Raw genomic sequence first — 16,063 nt, forward strand, 5'->3', positions numbered from 1 at the left:
CCACCTTTATTACTTATGCGTTACGTCGCAAAATAGTGCTTATATATAAGCTGGTTAATTTTGACATCAAAAGTTAGCCTTCCCTTTTTCTTAACTTTAAATTGAATTTCGGTACTTTTCATGACAGCAAAGTATGATGGTCTGATAGTAAATCTACTGCTTTTCCAAAGAAAGCTGAAAATTTATGATTATACTACAGTTTTTGAAGTTTAATTCGTAAAATCACAAGCGGTACTTTGAATGTGAAACTCGAGCTCTAGAAAGAAATCGAGAATACGACAGATTTAAACAGCAAATAGAAAAATGACAATGAAAATCAGAAAAACAAATGTCGTTTATTTGAATTGAATGTTTTATGCTAATTATAAAATTATATAAAGCAATAAACTTATAGCAATACAGATTACAGTGAAAAATATATGCTGATTTGAAATTTAATCCGATTTCGTCATTCAAACATTAAGCTTTCCTTCTTTTTCTAACTTTCTCTTTTATTATCTTATATTATTAGTTAGTTTGTTTATACATTTTCTTCTACTATCTGGGACTTATTACTATTTTCATTCCTCTGCATTGTATTATTTCGGGTCCATTAGAAATTAAACATTTTAATCGTAGGCAGCCATTTTGTAACAAATTTCAAATATAAAAGCGAAAGAATTACGAAACAGAAAATACAAAAGTTTTCATTAAATGCAAAAATTAAAGTTTTTAATCTGAGCGAAGAACAAATGGATTGCGTGTAGAATTCACAAAACGTAAAAATTTTAGTGAGAAAAGCTGGAAAGTAGTTAAAAATGTAAATTTTTATTCAAACATTTGCTTTCATCATTGTAAATTATATATGCAGGCAAGGTCAGTAATTAATCTTCTGTATTTTTAAAGTCATTTTCAATTCATATTAGATTTTCATCAACTAAGAGAAGTAAATTTAATCTAAATTTCTACCAATTAAATACAATGCATTTCAGTCCGGCCGAACAATTTCTCACATACGATGACTAGTTTTTGTTGATCATCAAAGAGAAACAAGAATGCATACAAAAACTATTTCCTAAATTGACGAACATTTATTTATGAATTATTTTATTATTCAAGGAATAGAAGGTTTATTTTTCTAAAATAAAATTAAAATTTTTATTTCCATTGATTATAACAAATAAAATAGTCAAGCTTTGGAGTGGTAGTAATATGTAAGCTTACTTAATTTTTCTGTGATTTTCAATAAAACAAATATTTAGCGAAGATTACCTATTATGCTAAAACACTGAAATAAATTATATCACAATATTATTTTAGATAATAAAAGGGCAAATACCGGCAGAGTAATTTTGGACATGAAAATAGAGTGAGCAGAATTACAGAGGTTACTAGAGCAGCAACATATGTAACCAAGATTAGGAATTGTTTCACACGTTTCAAATAAGCGATACGTTTGACAGATAGATGATCCACCAGTACCATCACAGTACCTTGCCTGAAGAAATCTTTACATTCTACTTTTCAACATTTTATAAATATGTGAATTAAAAAAGCGTTTTCTTCTTTTTTTTTACAAATTGAGCCACAAAAGCTTTCTTTTATCGTGATTGTCGAATCATTTGTTGTTGCTTACATAATGAAAAAAATAATTCAACAAATAATGAAATTCAGATGCAATGAGAAAGTATTTTGGCAAGTATATGTAATAATAGTGTTAATTTATGAAAACCATTGACTTGAGTAATGAAACACTTAAAAACTCTAAGAAATTAAACGAGTTAAATTAATACCGTATCAAAACCAAGTGAATGCTTGATACAATTTATACTCGGACATTCAGTAATCTGCAGCTGACTTCCTGAATAGCACTGAATTGCTCCAGTGGCGGGTAATGTCAACAAAACTAATAATAATATGTAGATTGTCATGCCTGAAATATCACTTTTAACTAACTTTTACTTTCCACTGATTACAAAAACATGATTGCGTTATTGATAATTTTGTAATTATTCAGGTAGATAAAAACTATGAACTTCATAACATAAGTAATAAATCGAAAAAGTAGAAGTAAATAATAATGAATGGTTTCGTGATGTCTAAATCTAAATAAAAATTCAAAAAACGAGACAGAAATCATCTCAAAAAGTTTAACTGTCAGAAGAGTAGAACAGTCATTCAGGAAACATTAAGTATCATTAATGTGAAAAAGGTGGGATACGTTCTCAGTTCATATTAAAATCTTCGAAGAACTATTACTGCCATCAATTCTTTCTCAACTGACTAAGATTCGCTAAAACGTTAAGAGAAAACTTATGGTGAACCTATATCACATATACCTCTATTTACCTGTTAGTCATCTATCTATACTTCTGTCCCTCATTAGTAATAATTGAAATGAGTACATTTAGGAGTAGCAAAGTAACTAACAGATAAGAAAATTCAGAGTGACATCTGTCAAAATATAGGAATAAAAGAAACTGTTTGAGGTTGAAATGTGATTTCATGATGAAATGTCAATCAACATAAATGTGAAGTTGATGAGCCGAATAACCGAAAATGGGCCCACCGCTAGTCATATAATTATATAATTTTAGCTTATTAGCATGTTCAAAATCTTAGCCACTCTAACGATTATTCTACTTCGATATTTCTGAGTTTAGTGAAAGAGAAGAAAAATAGAAGAAAATGCTTAAGGCATCAAAAAATAATATTTAAAGATCTGCATGCTGGCGATAAATAATATCATTAAAGAACCAAAGCAATTATAATTAGAAATTATCAATCTCAAAATTATTATTTTTTTTTTCCAGTAAAAATAATTTAAATACAATTATTTTCACTGGAATTGATCCTAGAAATAAATGCATGCAGTTGATCAGTACTGCCGAATATTCTTCCAATTTCCTTTCCATATTTCAACAAGCAATAAAGTTCGACTCACTACTGCAATATTCACCTTTCATATATATAAATGAAAGCTCTATGTGTATGCTAATAATCAGTCGTGCTAGTTTATACAAGCGTATCTAATCTCGAAATTTAGGAAACGGAAGAGGAATTCATCAAATCAGAGATGTGAGAAAGAGGTCTGATTACAAACAAAAATAATTTATGCAAACAGGAAATGATGATTGTAAAATGAATAAATTCAAGGTCAGCTGTTGTTGAGAACTGAGAAAGATCAAAATATTTAACATGAATTTTTTGAATCATCATTATGCACTTAATGCGATATAATGTCGTGAAATGCTTCTTGATTTGAAATAATATGAATTCATATTCTTCAAATTTCTGTCACTAAGCACACAATTCAGGACTGTTTTACTATATGATAATTTTCAGTTTAAATTTTCGTCAAAACAGTGGCCGTTTTTGTTAACAGTTGTAATGCAGGGAAAAAAGTTATTATTCTATGAGAACAAAAAAGGAATGAAAGATTAGTGTTGAAATTCAAGTTCGGTTTTTCATTATAAGTTTAGAAAACGCCGGAAATATAATTTAATTAACACGCAGTATTTATGGTATAAATGTAAATTCGATTTTTATGAATTATATATAAACATTACTTATGAAAAAAAGAAGATTAGATCACTTGAATTTTTTTTGTTAGGAACCAATTTATATTTCTTAATCTATTTTCGATTGCCTTTTTATAATGCGAAAATTTGACAGATCAGTTCTAATAATGTATTAAATCTCAGTAATCTTCACTAGTTTTTTTTTTTTTTGATTCAACGAAATCTATTAATTAAGAAATTGTCATCTTTATTTAAATGGCAAATGAAAATTTTTACTTTCACAGATATTTGTCTAAAAGTTTTGAAGATTTTGTTGGAATTTGTTTTTTTTTTTTTATTTCAATGTTTTACTATTATGCTAGTTTTTGAAATATTTGAACTAAGATATTTTTTTCATTTAAATTAAGATATATTGATCATTATTTATGCTTTTTCCAATGTTACCAATGCCTATAAAAGATAAGGAAAAACAAAGGACTTAAACAGATACGGGTTCTAATATTAATATCATTCGAACTGTAACATTCGATAAGTTACAAAGTAAATTCATCACTTCTGAAAAATAACTTAGCTTTTTGGAAAGCCATGATAAACCAGATGGTAAGGGAAAAGGAATTAAATCATCAATAGTTCGAATCAATGACTCGAAATAAGAGAACCTGTAAAGTATTTGTGGGATAAATAATTCAATTGATCGATGGCAAATGCAAGTTTGATTTCTGTTGAAAAATGCACTGGTGGCAATTCATGCCGAAATATCTTAGAAAAGTATAAGGTAAATAAATTGTTTGTTTTGTTTCTTGAAAACTGATTAACATTATCGACCTATTTGGAGTTATGAAGAAATCAATCTGCAGCAAAGAGTCCTTCCTTGTGTTCCTAATTTCACAACAAATATTGGAAATAATATGTGTTGTGAGAAACGAAGGATGAATTAACCAATTATCACATCTAATTTAATATTCTCAGCAAAAACGATCAAACTTAAAACGAAGAATGAATGAGAAAAAAAATGAGAATATGATGTAAAATGCAAATCTGAAGCAAAAATGAGAATCTGAATTGTATGCCAATCTAAACATTTTTTTTTTAACAAGAAGTGAAACCAGTCAATCTATGCACTAAAAGAAACAAACAAATTAAATGAGTTAAAAAGCTTCGGCAAACGATAATAATCAGTCATTAAGAAGCATAGAAATCATAATTTTATTCATCGATAGAAGAATTATTTCAATATTTTTGTATTTTTGATGATTAGTACTGTTAAAATAAGGTATTTCAGATAACTGAAGCGATTGAGTTATACTTGATCTGTCTAGTTTTTAGTTTACTATCTATTAAACAGATTTTGTAATATTTTTTTTTTCAATTTATTATCAGCAAATTGTAATCCATTCATAGATGATTTCGAATTTTTGAGCTCATAAATTTGCTTATTACTGGCTTATTTTAAAAATCTTAAAATCTAAATCTTTATTGTATAATTTGCCTGCGGAATAACTTTTATCTTCCCTACTGGTTTCTTTGAAAGAATTTCAAATTATTTCATTAACTAATGCACAACAGTGTACCTTCATCTTTCTTATAAACCTAAATCCTATCGAGTCTATTCAATCATAATTTAGGTTTTTTCTAGTTCAGTCATTATAACCATTCAGTTATAATTAGAGCGACTGAGAACTTTAAATCTGAGATCTGAAATCCAGAAGTTTATAAACAATAATTAATTTCGCAATAACAACATTTTGGAGTGAAATGAGATTTATTTAGAATTTCCATTAGTAACCGTTGAGTGGTCAAAGTGCCTATTTTGTATTAGATAATAAATTGGCATCCCCAGCAAAATATCCAGTTGCGGTCCGTTCTCAATTAAAAAGTCTTTTATCTACAAGATAAAATGCTCGATGTGTTTGCCAAACCGTTGACTTTCCAATGAAAGAGTAAAGAATGAATGAATTATTCAGCTCTCATTGCGAAAAGTTGCAGTAATTCGTAAGAATGCGATATTAATTAAGTAGGGTACGTAAAGCAGGTCCTCCTCACTTCAATGAATTCTCAATAACTGCTCAAGATGGATGACATAATCTTAGTTTTACATAGAATTATATTTCCACACTTCACTCTTCTCTTACTGTTTAATTTCCCTACCGAAATACCGTCCAGTCGACTGATTAAATGAAAACGATCTGGAAGCGGTGGACAAAACTGTAGATATGGATTTACAGTTTCACCAATTAAAGAATTTACCGGTTCCAGCGGTCATGATTAAGTTGTTCAGAAAGTGCAGATATTCCTTGTATTCTTGCGCGTTTTTAAGTTTCTGCTTACTTTAGGAAGTTTTCAATTGTTAGGAAATGTACAATTTCAGTTTGTTTCCCCTTTTATTCATTGACGAATTTCCTTCATTTTTAGATAATTCCAAAATGAATAATTAGTTTTCCTAAGATTAGCGAAAAGGATTTAAATTTTAACCATTAGACACTACCCTCCCCTTCCCCTCCCCTCCCCCCTTATTAGGAGACTCTTTTGAACTTAACAGACATTAATTATTCAGTTTCTCCATTAGTCGAAATTGTGAAATATAAACAGTTTCGAATACTACCGAAATATGAATATTCACGGAATCTTTCTCCACAGTGAAATTTCCTACCGAAATAGTTAAGTTAAATTTCGCAATAACAACACTTTCAAATGAAATGAATTCAGAGATCATAGGTCTGACAATCTATAATGGAGTATTATAAGCCTAGCAGTCCATATATTAAAGTAAATGAATCATTTTTCATTGGATCGGTATGTACTGCCACAGAGAACGGAGAGAGTAAAGGGACAGCAGAAGGAGAACTGAGCAGATTTCTTGATTGCATCTTTTTTTGAATACTAACAATAGCAAATGATAGGTGTTGTGTACACTACAATATATGAATGAAAGAATTGATGGAAGAGTGATGAGAGATTTCAAAAAAGTTTCACAAACAATAAATAAATTGAAATGAAATGAAATGAAGCATGAGAACTACATTGCTGATCATAAAAGGAGGCCACTTCTTTGCTGACTACCGTTAATTTATTCTTTCACTTTTCCCATTCTTTTCTTTGAACAATTACGACAAACATTTGTTGAAGATTTTTGGATGAATGCAATTTCTGTCAAATGCAATCATCTCTCTAGAAGAGTAAAACCGTCGTTAAACTGCAAAAAAAAAAAAAAAAAAAAAAAAAAAAAAAAAAAAAACAGTCTTTTACTGGTGAATACAATTTTATTTAATTTTAATTTTAACGATTTTTTGATCGAATTAAACTTTTGGATTACTATTAGTTCCAATGCAAAAACGATTTTTGATGAATTATTTATTCAATCTTAATTCTGATTAATTATACATTTAAAATTTTTTATTTTTTCATACAATTTAATTAACTGGAGTTAATTACCTAGGGTTAAATATCGCAGCAACATATCTTAAAAGAAATGACCTAACAACAGTTCGCCGTTAATCAATTTTATCCGTCCCAATCAGCGCATACGGGAAGGATGGAATAAATTGCCTTATTAAAGAGGGAAATGTTAGCAGTGTGATATAATTTGGAAGTTGAATGATGATGAGAGACTAATAAATAAAATCAAATACAAAAAAGTAATTGTCAACAAATGAACAACATCTGCCATAATGAAACATATATTATTGCATTGCATCCTATCAGCAAAAATTTTATGAAATATATAAATAGTGCGAAATAATTTAGTCACAGAATTACAGAGGAAATAAGCACTAATTTGCTGGGACAGATATGTGCCCTCTCTACAGTTGGATTATAATAATCCGAACACTTACAACATTCCCTGCCAGTACCAACCGTTTCATTTCTAGCAATTGATATCATCATATATAGAATATTTACTTATTTAATGCGTACAACAGAACTAAGCTAATTGCTCGTTTTCACCTCATAAATGAACTCAATTGGTAGCAAAGTTTTGAAAGAACTTTTCCGATAATTCAATTAGTAGAAATTATTGGTTAAAACTACTCTAATTAATAGAAAATATTGAAATCATCAATTAACAGAAATCGTTAATCAAAACTACTCTAATTTTACTGTATTACTTAACTTATCCGATTTATGCTTCTTTCTCTCCGTATGTACAACTATTCATATATTTCAATAATCCAATTCCAATTAAATTCCCTTTTTAGGATTTCAGGAATGTGAACAGTAAATCAGAAATGTTCTAACCAGGGAACCAGAGAATTGCTCTTTAATCAATAAGAGAACATGTCAATTCTTATCCTAGAAAATACGTATGATGATGATTAGAACGGATAAGAGGTATGAATTTAATTTTGCCCGATAACAAACCTAAAATGAAAATATGAGAACAACGGGTAAATGGAATGAATTATCGTTGGATGATTGCAAACATTACTTATGTTAAAAGAGCATAGAAATAAGGTGGAAACGGTTGTGTCCTTGGAATCAAGGTATACTCTTTTGTGTTCGCATAAAGGACCATAGTTACAATACATCAGATTTATAATTACGCTCATCCAAACATAAACACTCATGGAGCTCTCGAAACCAATCAGCTGAATACCATGAAAATCAATGCTATACTAGCTCAATAAATGGCTTCTATTAAATTATACTAATCGTAATTCACCGCTACCAATAGAAAACTCAAGTTTCTCGATTACTTCGATTACTTAGTATGTCAAAATTCTGTTCTGCGCTGTGTCTGTGGGTGTGTTTGTTAAGTGCGGTACCAAACAAATTGTTAGATGAAAAGATGAAAAGGAAATAAGGAAGTTGAAGAAGTGTAATTGCAACAAATATACTAAATAAATTTCATTAGGCTCTATACTGAAAGAGAAAAGAAAATGGGATAGGAAATACAAACTAAATCAAAATTTGTCAAGAAAAATATGCCAGAGGAGAACTATATAATCGGAAAAACTGTCGATAGAATTACAAGTACTGATTTATAACAGACACTGTAACAAAATGTCAGATAATAATTTATCAGAAAATTAACAGTGGAAAAATGAAAGCAAAATCAGTGCAATTAAGAATTTAACACTTCAACAAATCAAGATATTACCAATACAAAAATACTACTTCATAGATTCTATTGGCACCTATATTCAGTCCAGCAATAATATAATTATAATAAAAATTAATACTTTTATTGATAGACCATTTTTTACGATTTTTTTGCTCGTATTAGTACTCGAAGCTCGTACTCTGCATCTGTTATTCTGAATTTTTGATTTTATATAAAACTGCTAATTCATTAAAATATTTAAATGCTGCCACCATTACTTTCAAATGTTTATGACAAAAATGCCATCATGGTGCAATAAATACACCGTTAGTAATACAAATAAATTAGGATATCCAAATCCTAAATAGCTACGCTTTTTACCTAGATTCTTTTCGACTACATCTCCCATCTAAGTCACTACTGCAACTATAATTTTAATACGAAAAAGTACTGCAACTATAATTTAATACGAAAAAGAAAATATATTTCCAATATAAATAAATAATAACAGTAATAAAGAATAAAATGATGTCGATATCGCTTTCATACGGATAACTGAACCGTTCATCATCAATGCAAACGTTTCGCAGAAATCGTGAATCTTCTGAAAAAAAAGCTTTTGATTACAACCTTTTTAAAAAAATCAAAATTAAGTTCAATACAGTGATCACCACTATCTTGAAATTGGTTGCTTAATCTTTCTTATAAAAAAATCTACACTTCAGTGGTTGCTTCTTTATTGGATAACAGCAATTCATTTTCTAATTATAAATGAAAGAACTTTTCAAGAGCAAGGAGAAGCAGTGGTGTTCTTGGGTGCAAATCTTAACAAATTATGCATTCTTCAAACGGCAGTCAAAATTAATGCGTGTAAAAGTGTCGAAAATTTTTTAGTAGACTTTTTCTGAACAAATATCGAATATCACTCGTCATACATTTTTATTCTGAAACAATTGGCAACACTCAGTCTTCCAAACAGAAACATTTCAGATCTTTTTACTCAATTTGTCCCAATCCTCTAATTTAATTCATCTTAAAAGAAAGAAAGTACCACTCCTACGAAAAGGCCATATTCTGTCTTACAACTTCATTGAATTTTTCAATTCCCAAAAAAAAAAAAAAAAAAAAAAAAAAAACCACAGGATTCGAATTATTCGAATGCAAAGCATAGCATTCCAAGATTATAAGACTAAAAAGGACTAATATACAAATCTATACTTACACGAAATTATGTAAAAGCTATTAACAACGACTATTAAATTAGATTGGTAGCAGTTTTAATCAATTATAAAAGCAATGTCGGCAAGGATTCTGATGCGAAAAAACAATTGCGTAATGTCACTTGTGGTTACAGCAACCATTTTATTACCAATATCTTCTTCAGATTCTTTCACTTTTACATTCAAACTTATATTTTTCAAACCAAATAAGTTAAATTCTTCGAGGATTTATGTGTCGAGATAGCATTATAATGATTCAAGAAATTAAGTTAAAAGTAAAAACATAACAAACATATAGTTGAACCATATATGTTTCATCATTACTGATAATTCATTGATTGTAATACTAATGTTGGTGGAAAAGAGTAGCGATATATAAACTTAAGCGATTTTTCATAATATTTTAACACACGTAAAAAACGAAAATTTTTGTATAGATATAGCTCTTCACAATTAACTGTAAATACGACATAAAATTATTTCATTATTATTGATAATTTATTGGTAGTAATATTAATAATGATGGGAAACCTGCTCAGCTGCTGTAATACACTCGATAATACAACGTTTTAGATCGCCACAAAGAATACGAATTGTCAAATTTCAACAAATATACACCTCGTCCTGGATATACGTGACTACCAGCGTATACCTTAAAATACAGAATTATGAACTATAACTGAAATTTGATAGTGGGACTGGAAAAACCAAGTGTTAACATTAAGTCTACCAAGAAATTTGTGCTTCATCACCAAGTAATTATTAATCATTTATGAATAGAAAATTTACATTCCAATCATTTAAACAAATGAAAAATTTGATCAAGCAAGCGGATCCTCGTTATATATGTCAGAAAAAACTTTTCGCTGAAGATATCATTAAGAATCATGGAAGGAATGAATCTACGAAACCGTGGAAGGGATAGTGAATACATTATTAAGCCAGCATCTAAATTCCCATGATTTCGTTTTCTTTCGCTTCAAATCCTAATGAAAATAATGTGAACCTCTTCATGACAATCACGTCGATAAATGGGGACAATTTCATCGACATGTGGTTTGTTCTGATCCGTTTCCTTTTCCCTTACAGAACTACCGCTTTCTACGTCATTGGTCCTTAACTCTACTTGCAAAAACTCTTCGTCTGCCTCTTCATCGGACGATTCCGACACATGAACTGATACCTTAAATAGTATATAAAAGTAATTATGCGGTTCCAGAAATAAGGGTTCGATTTGGAGACCAGTAAAAAAGTAATCATTACCACTGCAAAAGATTTGTTTAGTAACAATGAACTGATTCAAAGAAATTTATCTTATTTTTCAGTACAGCTAGTAATGACATTTATATATTCTTGACTTCATTACACAGTAAAACTTGCATAACAGTGAATTATGTAATTTCCACGTAAAAACGATCGATGTTCAAATGGCCAAGTTACCTTCAAATATTTTGAATCATTCAGAACAAACAATCAGGCTTATATCATCAAACTTTAAAAATGCTTACACGATTTGTTTGAGAAATTGTCCATTCAAAAAAAACACCAAAACCAATATCGTAATGATCGGTTGCAAATTCCCAAAACAAACAACTGCCCTCCTCATGAGTTGGTACACGAACCTGCATCAGAGTGAGTTAAGAGTTATAAATAGAGATTTTGCTGAGTTCTTAATACCAATTTCATTTGGAAATTGAACACTGAGATATAAAAAAACATTAAAACTTATTTACCTAAATGCCTTATCGAAATTTATTTTCCATATTACCCATTTCACTTCTATTCAAGAAACTAATTTTCTGAACTTATGATAACATGAGCGGCTATTTTTTTTTTTTTTTTTTTCATATGCTGGCCAATATCTCCAAAAGTAAGTAAATAAGTTGAGCGGAAACGAATGAAAATTTTCAAAAATTCCCTCAAAATTTTAATGTATTAAACCTACCGTTACTGTTTCACCATGTCCAACTTTAATGATGCTTTCACTACCTTCTTTCCGGATAGCAGTCTTGAATTCCATAATATCTTGACGATTCCACATTGATGCTGGTGCTATTGCAGGATTTGCTGGAAAATTCAACAATTAATTATAACCATTAGACAATAAACTTTTACTATAGTAAACCATGCTGACTAATCTAGTAATTATAATAACTACAATTTTTTTCTATCGACACAAAAAAAAAAACAATGCAAACTTGAAACGAAAAGGTACATCATGAATTTAACGAAAGATCCGGACGGCACTGAAACATAATCTATAATTCGGTATATTCACGAGGTTCTAGTGAATACAATTCGTAATGGACGTTCAAAAAATTTTTAGACCTTTAATAAATGAACCAGGAAATCATGCCAAATTTCTTTATCATTTTAAATAATCTAGCAAGATAAAGAATAGACAAATAATGTGATACACATAAGCATATTTAAGCATTAAAGAGAATAAAGAAAAGTTGATGAAGAAATCCCACACCAAAACCACTACTCAAGCTATTTGAATACACTTTATCTATATTATTTTTCGTATGTTACAAAAGACGTTTGCTATTTACATTTTTATTATGTATTCTGTTTTCATCTTTATTTCCCTTCATTACTTCAATTGTCAATACAAGACGTATGGCGCCATGCATGTGAAACATAGCAAAACCCATTATGAACGAAAATCGATGATCAAAAAAGGAACGAATTGTTGACCTAAAAAACAAAAGAAGTCAAACATCATTAACACAACCGAATCTTACTTCCATTTGATGAATTATGAAAAATCAACCTTTCAACCTCTTTAGCAAGTGCCATTATCCCCATCTAAGCCTAAGCCTAAGCCACGGTATATTTTTGCGCTGTTACCGCGTCGGACCGCTTAGTTGGGTGACCAGCAATGCAGCGGGGTGTTCCCGCGTTATTCTGCCTTCAGATGCTCGTGACTTCCACGTTACGTCCCAAATGTACAAGTTATGATTAAAAGTGTATTTCATTTCAGTACAGTTAATAAATATTCTTGAATCAGCAACTACTGATGAAGAATGACAGTAAGTATATCGAAGCAGAAACAGAATCCGTTTCTTCAAGGTAACCTATGTTCTCATAAACAATGTCATTTCACCCTAACCTGTTCGTTTTTTTTTTTTTTTTTTCAATATTCTTGGAAACTTTTTATTGGCAGACATAACTCCAATGAAGAAAAGAAAGAAAGGAAGGAATTCCAAATTGGTTCATGCTCTGTGTATTACGGCCTTGATACACATCACTTACTGATAGTGTAAGCACGAAGCATGTCCGTTCCAAATAATGAAATGCATTAACACTGCCTTATTATGACCCACTTCTCCTTAGATATTCTTTCTAATGTGCTGCTCCAGCCAATTTAAGATTTTGAACTGTTTTATTTATTTTCTTAATCATTTCTATTTTTTAAAATTATTTCTTGAAGTCAGCGAAATGTGCACTAGTTCTGAATTTCCCTTTTTCTGATCAAAACAGTTAGCATCATTTTGTTGCTCGATCCTAAATAACTTGTCTTAAACTTCTTCGGGAAATGACATTATAACAAGATAACCTATCCTCCTTCACGAAATTTAATGTGCGATTCATCAATTTTTCCAAATAAAACGCTCATACTAACTCAATTTTTTCTCAATTGAAAAATAAAAGAAAAAAAAAAACAATACAGTAAGCAGCATGCTTTACCATTCAGGTTGTTTTGTTATTCTATCTTCCAGATAAATTTTTTTTTAAATCGTAAATACAGCAAAAACTATTCAGACTTTCGAAGAACAAAACTTAGAAATTAGGTAGGAGAAAAGTTTTTTAAAAAGTTGAATAACAAACAAGACAACCGGCATCGACAATAAATAAGAAAGCAGCTTACAGTAACAGAAGAAACCCATTTGATCATGAATTGAACATACTTCAATTTAAAAAGTGAAAATTGAAAAGTATAAGAAAAAGAAAATCATCCCTAAAAAGGAAGTTTCTCTAGCCTTACCTTCATTTATAATTACAGAAAGGGAAACAAAAACTAATCATTTTATTGCTCTTTCTTCCTTAAGATTTTACTACCTTTTTACCCAAATGTAATAAGTATATAACCAACTACATATTGTGCATATGCATAAATCCGTAAAAAAGTGTACTCGAAAAATTTCCAACGATCCAAATATTTCAAAATTTTAAAAATATAATAATTGGAAAAATAATATATAATTATATTAACATAATAGATATAATAGAGGACAATGTAGTGAATGTTATAAGAAAATTTCAAATCAGAAGTAACTGCTTAACAAAATACAAAATCTCGTAAGACCTTCTTCACTTAATAAAAAAACAAGTATTAAATTTTTTAAAAACGGATTTCTTAAAATGGATTTGTTTCTAAGATGTTTCTAAGGTAAATATTTTGGCACAGCTAATATATCTACTATGGATGTAACTTGATTCATTTTTGTTACCATTTTGAAATCTACAATAAGAAGGGAAAATGAACTAACAAGGTAAATCTTCACCGACTTCTTCATCAGAAATATCCGAATTCTGATTTCCATTTCCACTTTTTCCACTATAAACTTTACTCTGCGTGTTATTTTGCCCATCCACACTTTTTGTTGAAGTAAACTCGCTATCCGGAGATGCGCCAACTACCTTAGCTTGCTGTGCATATATTTGAGCCATGTATTGCTGATAGTGCTGTTCTTGCAGTTGTTTGATCAGTGCTTCTTGCTGCAAAAATAATTACCAATTATTAAAAATTTTTTTGGACTGGAATACTTTTTACACATTCGTTTTCTTTTTTCCTACAAAAGTTTAAGAGATATGATCACTTTAAACAATATTTAACAGTTAATTGCTTGGTAATTATATTGCCACTTCACTTTGTATACACTCTTTGGTCCCACTTTAAAATGTAAATATTTTTTAATTACAAGCTAAGAAGTTGTAAGTAATGCTTGAAAAAAATGCAGAAGCTGAAAAAATTACATCTACCACTGGATGAATCTAATCTGCTGAACCTCATTTAGCTTACTCTCAGAAAACTTTTCAAAATTCAAAATATACAACCATTCTCGGCATTCAATGTATTGTTTGACTTTTTCAACGTATCCATTATTCATCACTAATATCATTTTTAAATTATCGTGAACATCAACTTTTTATCCACTTTGTTTACAGTATTCTAGAATTTCTCAATTATTCAGGAATAAATGCGTACTTTCATTCGTTAAAAATCACTTAGCCTTACCTTATGAAGAAAAAGCTATTGGAAATGAAAAAAGAAGAGACTGGAAATTAAAAAAGCTGACTTTAACAAGAAAAATAATACTTGCGATAACTTCTTTTATATCCTGTGAAATAGAAGACAACTGAATTCTCCGCTCAGGTTATAAATAAATAACTAAGGTTTATTTCCAAATGAAATTTATTTATTCTTTTTTTGAGATGAAGGATGAACTAATCCCACTTGTACATATTTTTTTTTTATAACTACGACATTTGTTGTTCTCCAAAACATGCACTTTTAAGGCAGATAAACTTAAGGCTACATAACTGATGAATGACGTAATATCCAATTCTAATGGTCCTCAATATTTCTAAATCGAGTCCACTTCATTCAAACCTGTGTTGGTTGCATTTATTCATTCACACTCTCAGGATAACAGCTCTCAAATAAATTTACATCAAGAAGCAATTAATCATTGATAAAGCAGATGAATTATCCCTGAATTAAATACCACACTGTTTCCAAATGTCCACATCACCTGATCATCTGTTCCCGACATCATAGTCTTTCTAAATACAATGTCTGTTTAGTACGATATAAGTACAAAATCAAGGACCATCCAAAGCATAATAAGCAATCTGAACTTTTCAAAAGATGAGAGGACGCACAAAAGACGTCATTCTCATCATCACCATCACAACTATCAGTAAGTAGCAGTAGTGCTAGCATTAGCAGCAGCAACAGCAGTAGTATTAGTAGTAGTAATAGCAGTAGCAGCAGCAGCTACGTCAGTACCTATGATTGCTTCAAGTTAAGCTGAACAAACGTCAGGCAAGCTTATCTGCTAGTTTCATCCTCAAACTATTCCCCACATCTCATTCTCATCAAAATCAACTCAATACCTCAACTCTATCAAAGACTTCAGCAAGTGGCAATCCCCATTTCGCTTATGCTTTTTGTTGAAGCTTAATTGCTTCCTACGAATTCTAATACGGATATGACATTCCTGGTTGATTAGAATCATTCCTGAAGTTAAAAAACAAACCTTGTGGCTATTATAGACTTCGAAGTGTACTCA

The 16,063-nt window shown here is 29.9% G+C and overlaps 2 protein-coding genes across 2 annotated transcripts; both read right to left on the minus strand.

The window, feature by feature from the left end:
* Positions 1–1,282: 1,282 nt before the first annotated feature.
* On the minus strand, positions 1,283–1,910 carry Bm6440 (Uncharacterized protein; the record flags this gene model as incomplete). Its single annotated transcript, XM_043082037.1, has 2 exons — positions 1,283–1,477; positions 1,773–1,910. The coding sequence occupies 2 exons, from the start codon at positions 1,908–1,910 to the stop codon at positions 1,283–1,285; spliced, it is 333 nt and encodes a 110-aa protein (XP_042937971.1).
* An 8,386-nt stretch (positions 1,911–10,296) lies between these two features.
* Bm17766 (Uncharacterized protein) lies at positions 10,297–15,547 on the minus strand (the record flags this gene model as incomplete). Its single annotated transcript, XM_043082038.1, has 6 exons — positions 10,297–10,413; positions 10,768–10,944; positions 11,270–11,383; positions 11,707–11,828; positions 14,258–14,486; positions 15,497–15,547. 6 exons carry the CDS (start codon positions 15,545–15,547, stop codon positions 10,297–10,299), a joined length of 810 nt encoding a protein of 269 aa, XP_042937972.1.
* Between the last annotated feature and the right edge of the window lie 516 nt (positions 15,548–16,063).

Source organism: Brugia malayi (assembly GCF_000002995.4).
Source record: "Brugia malayi strain FR3 genome assembly, contig: Bm_v4_Chr4_scaffold_001, whole genome shotgun sequence".
Lineage (NCBI taxonomy): Eukaryota > Metazoa > Nematoda > Chromadorea > Rhabditida > Onchocercidae > Brugia > Brugia malayi.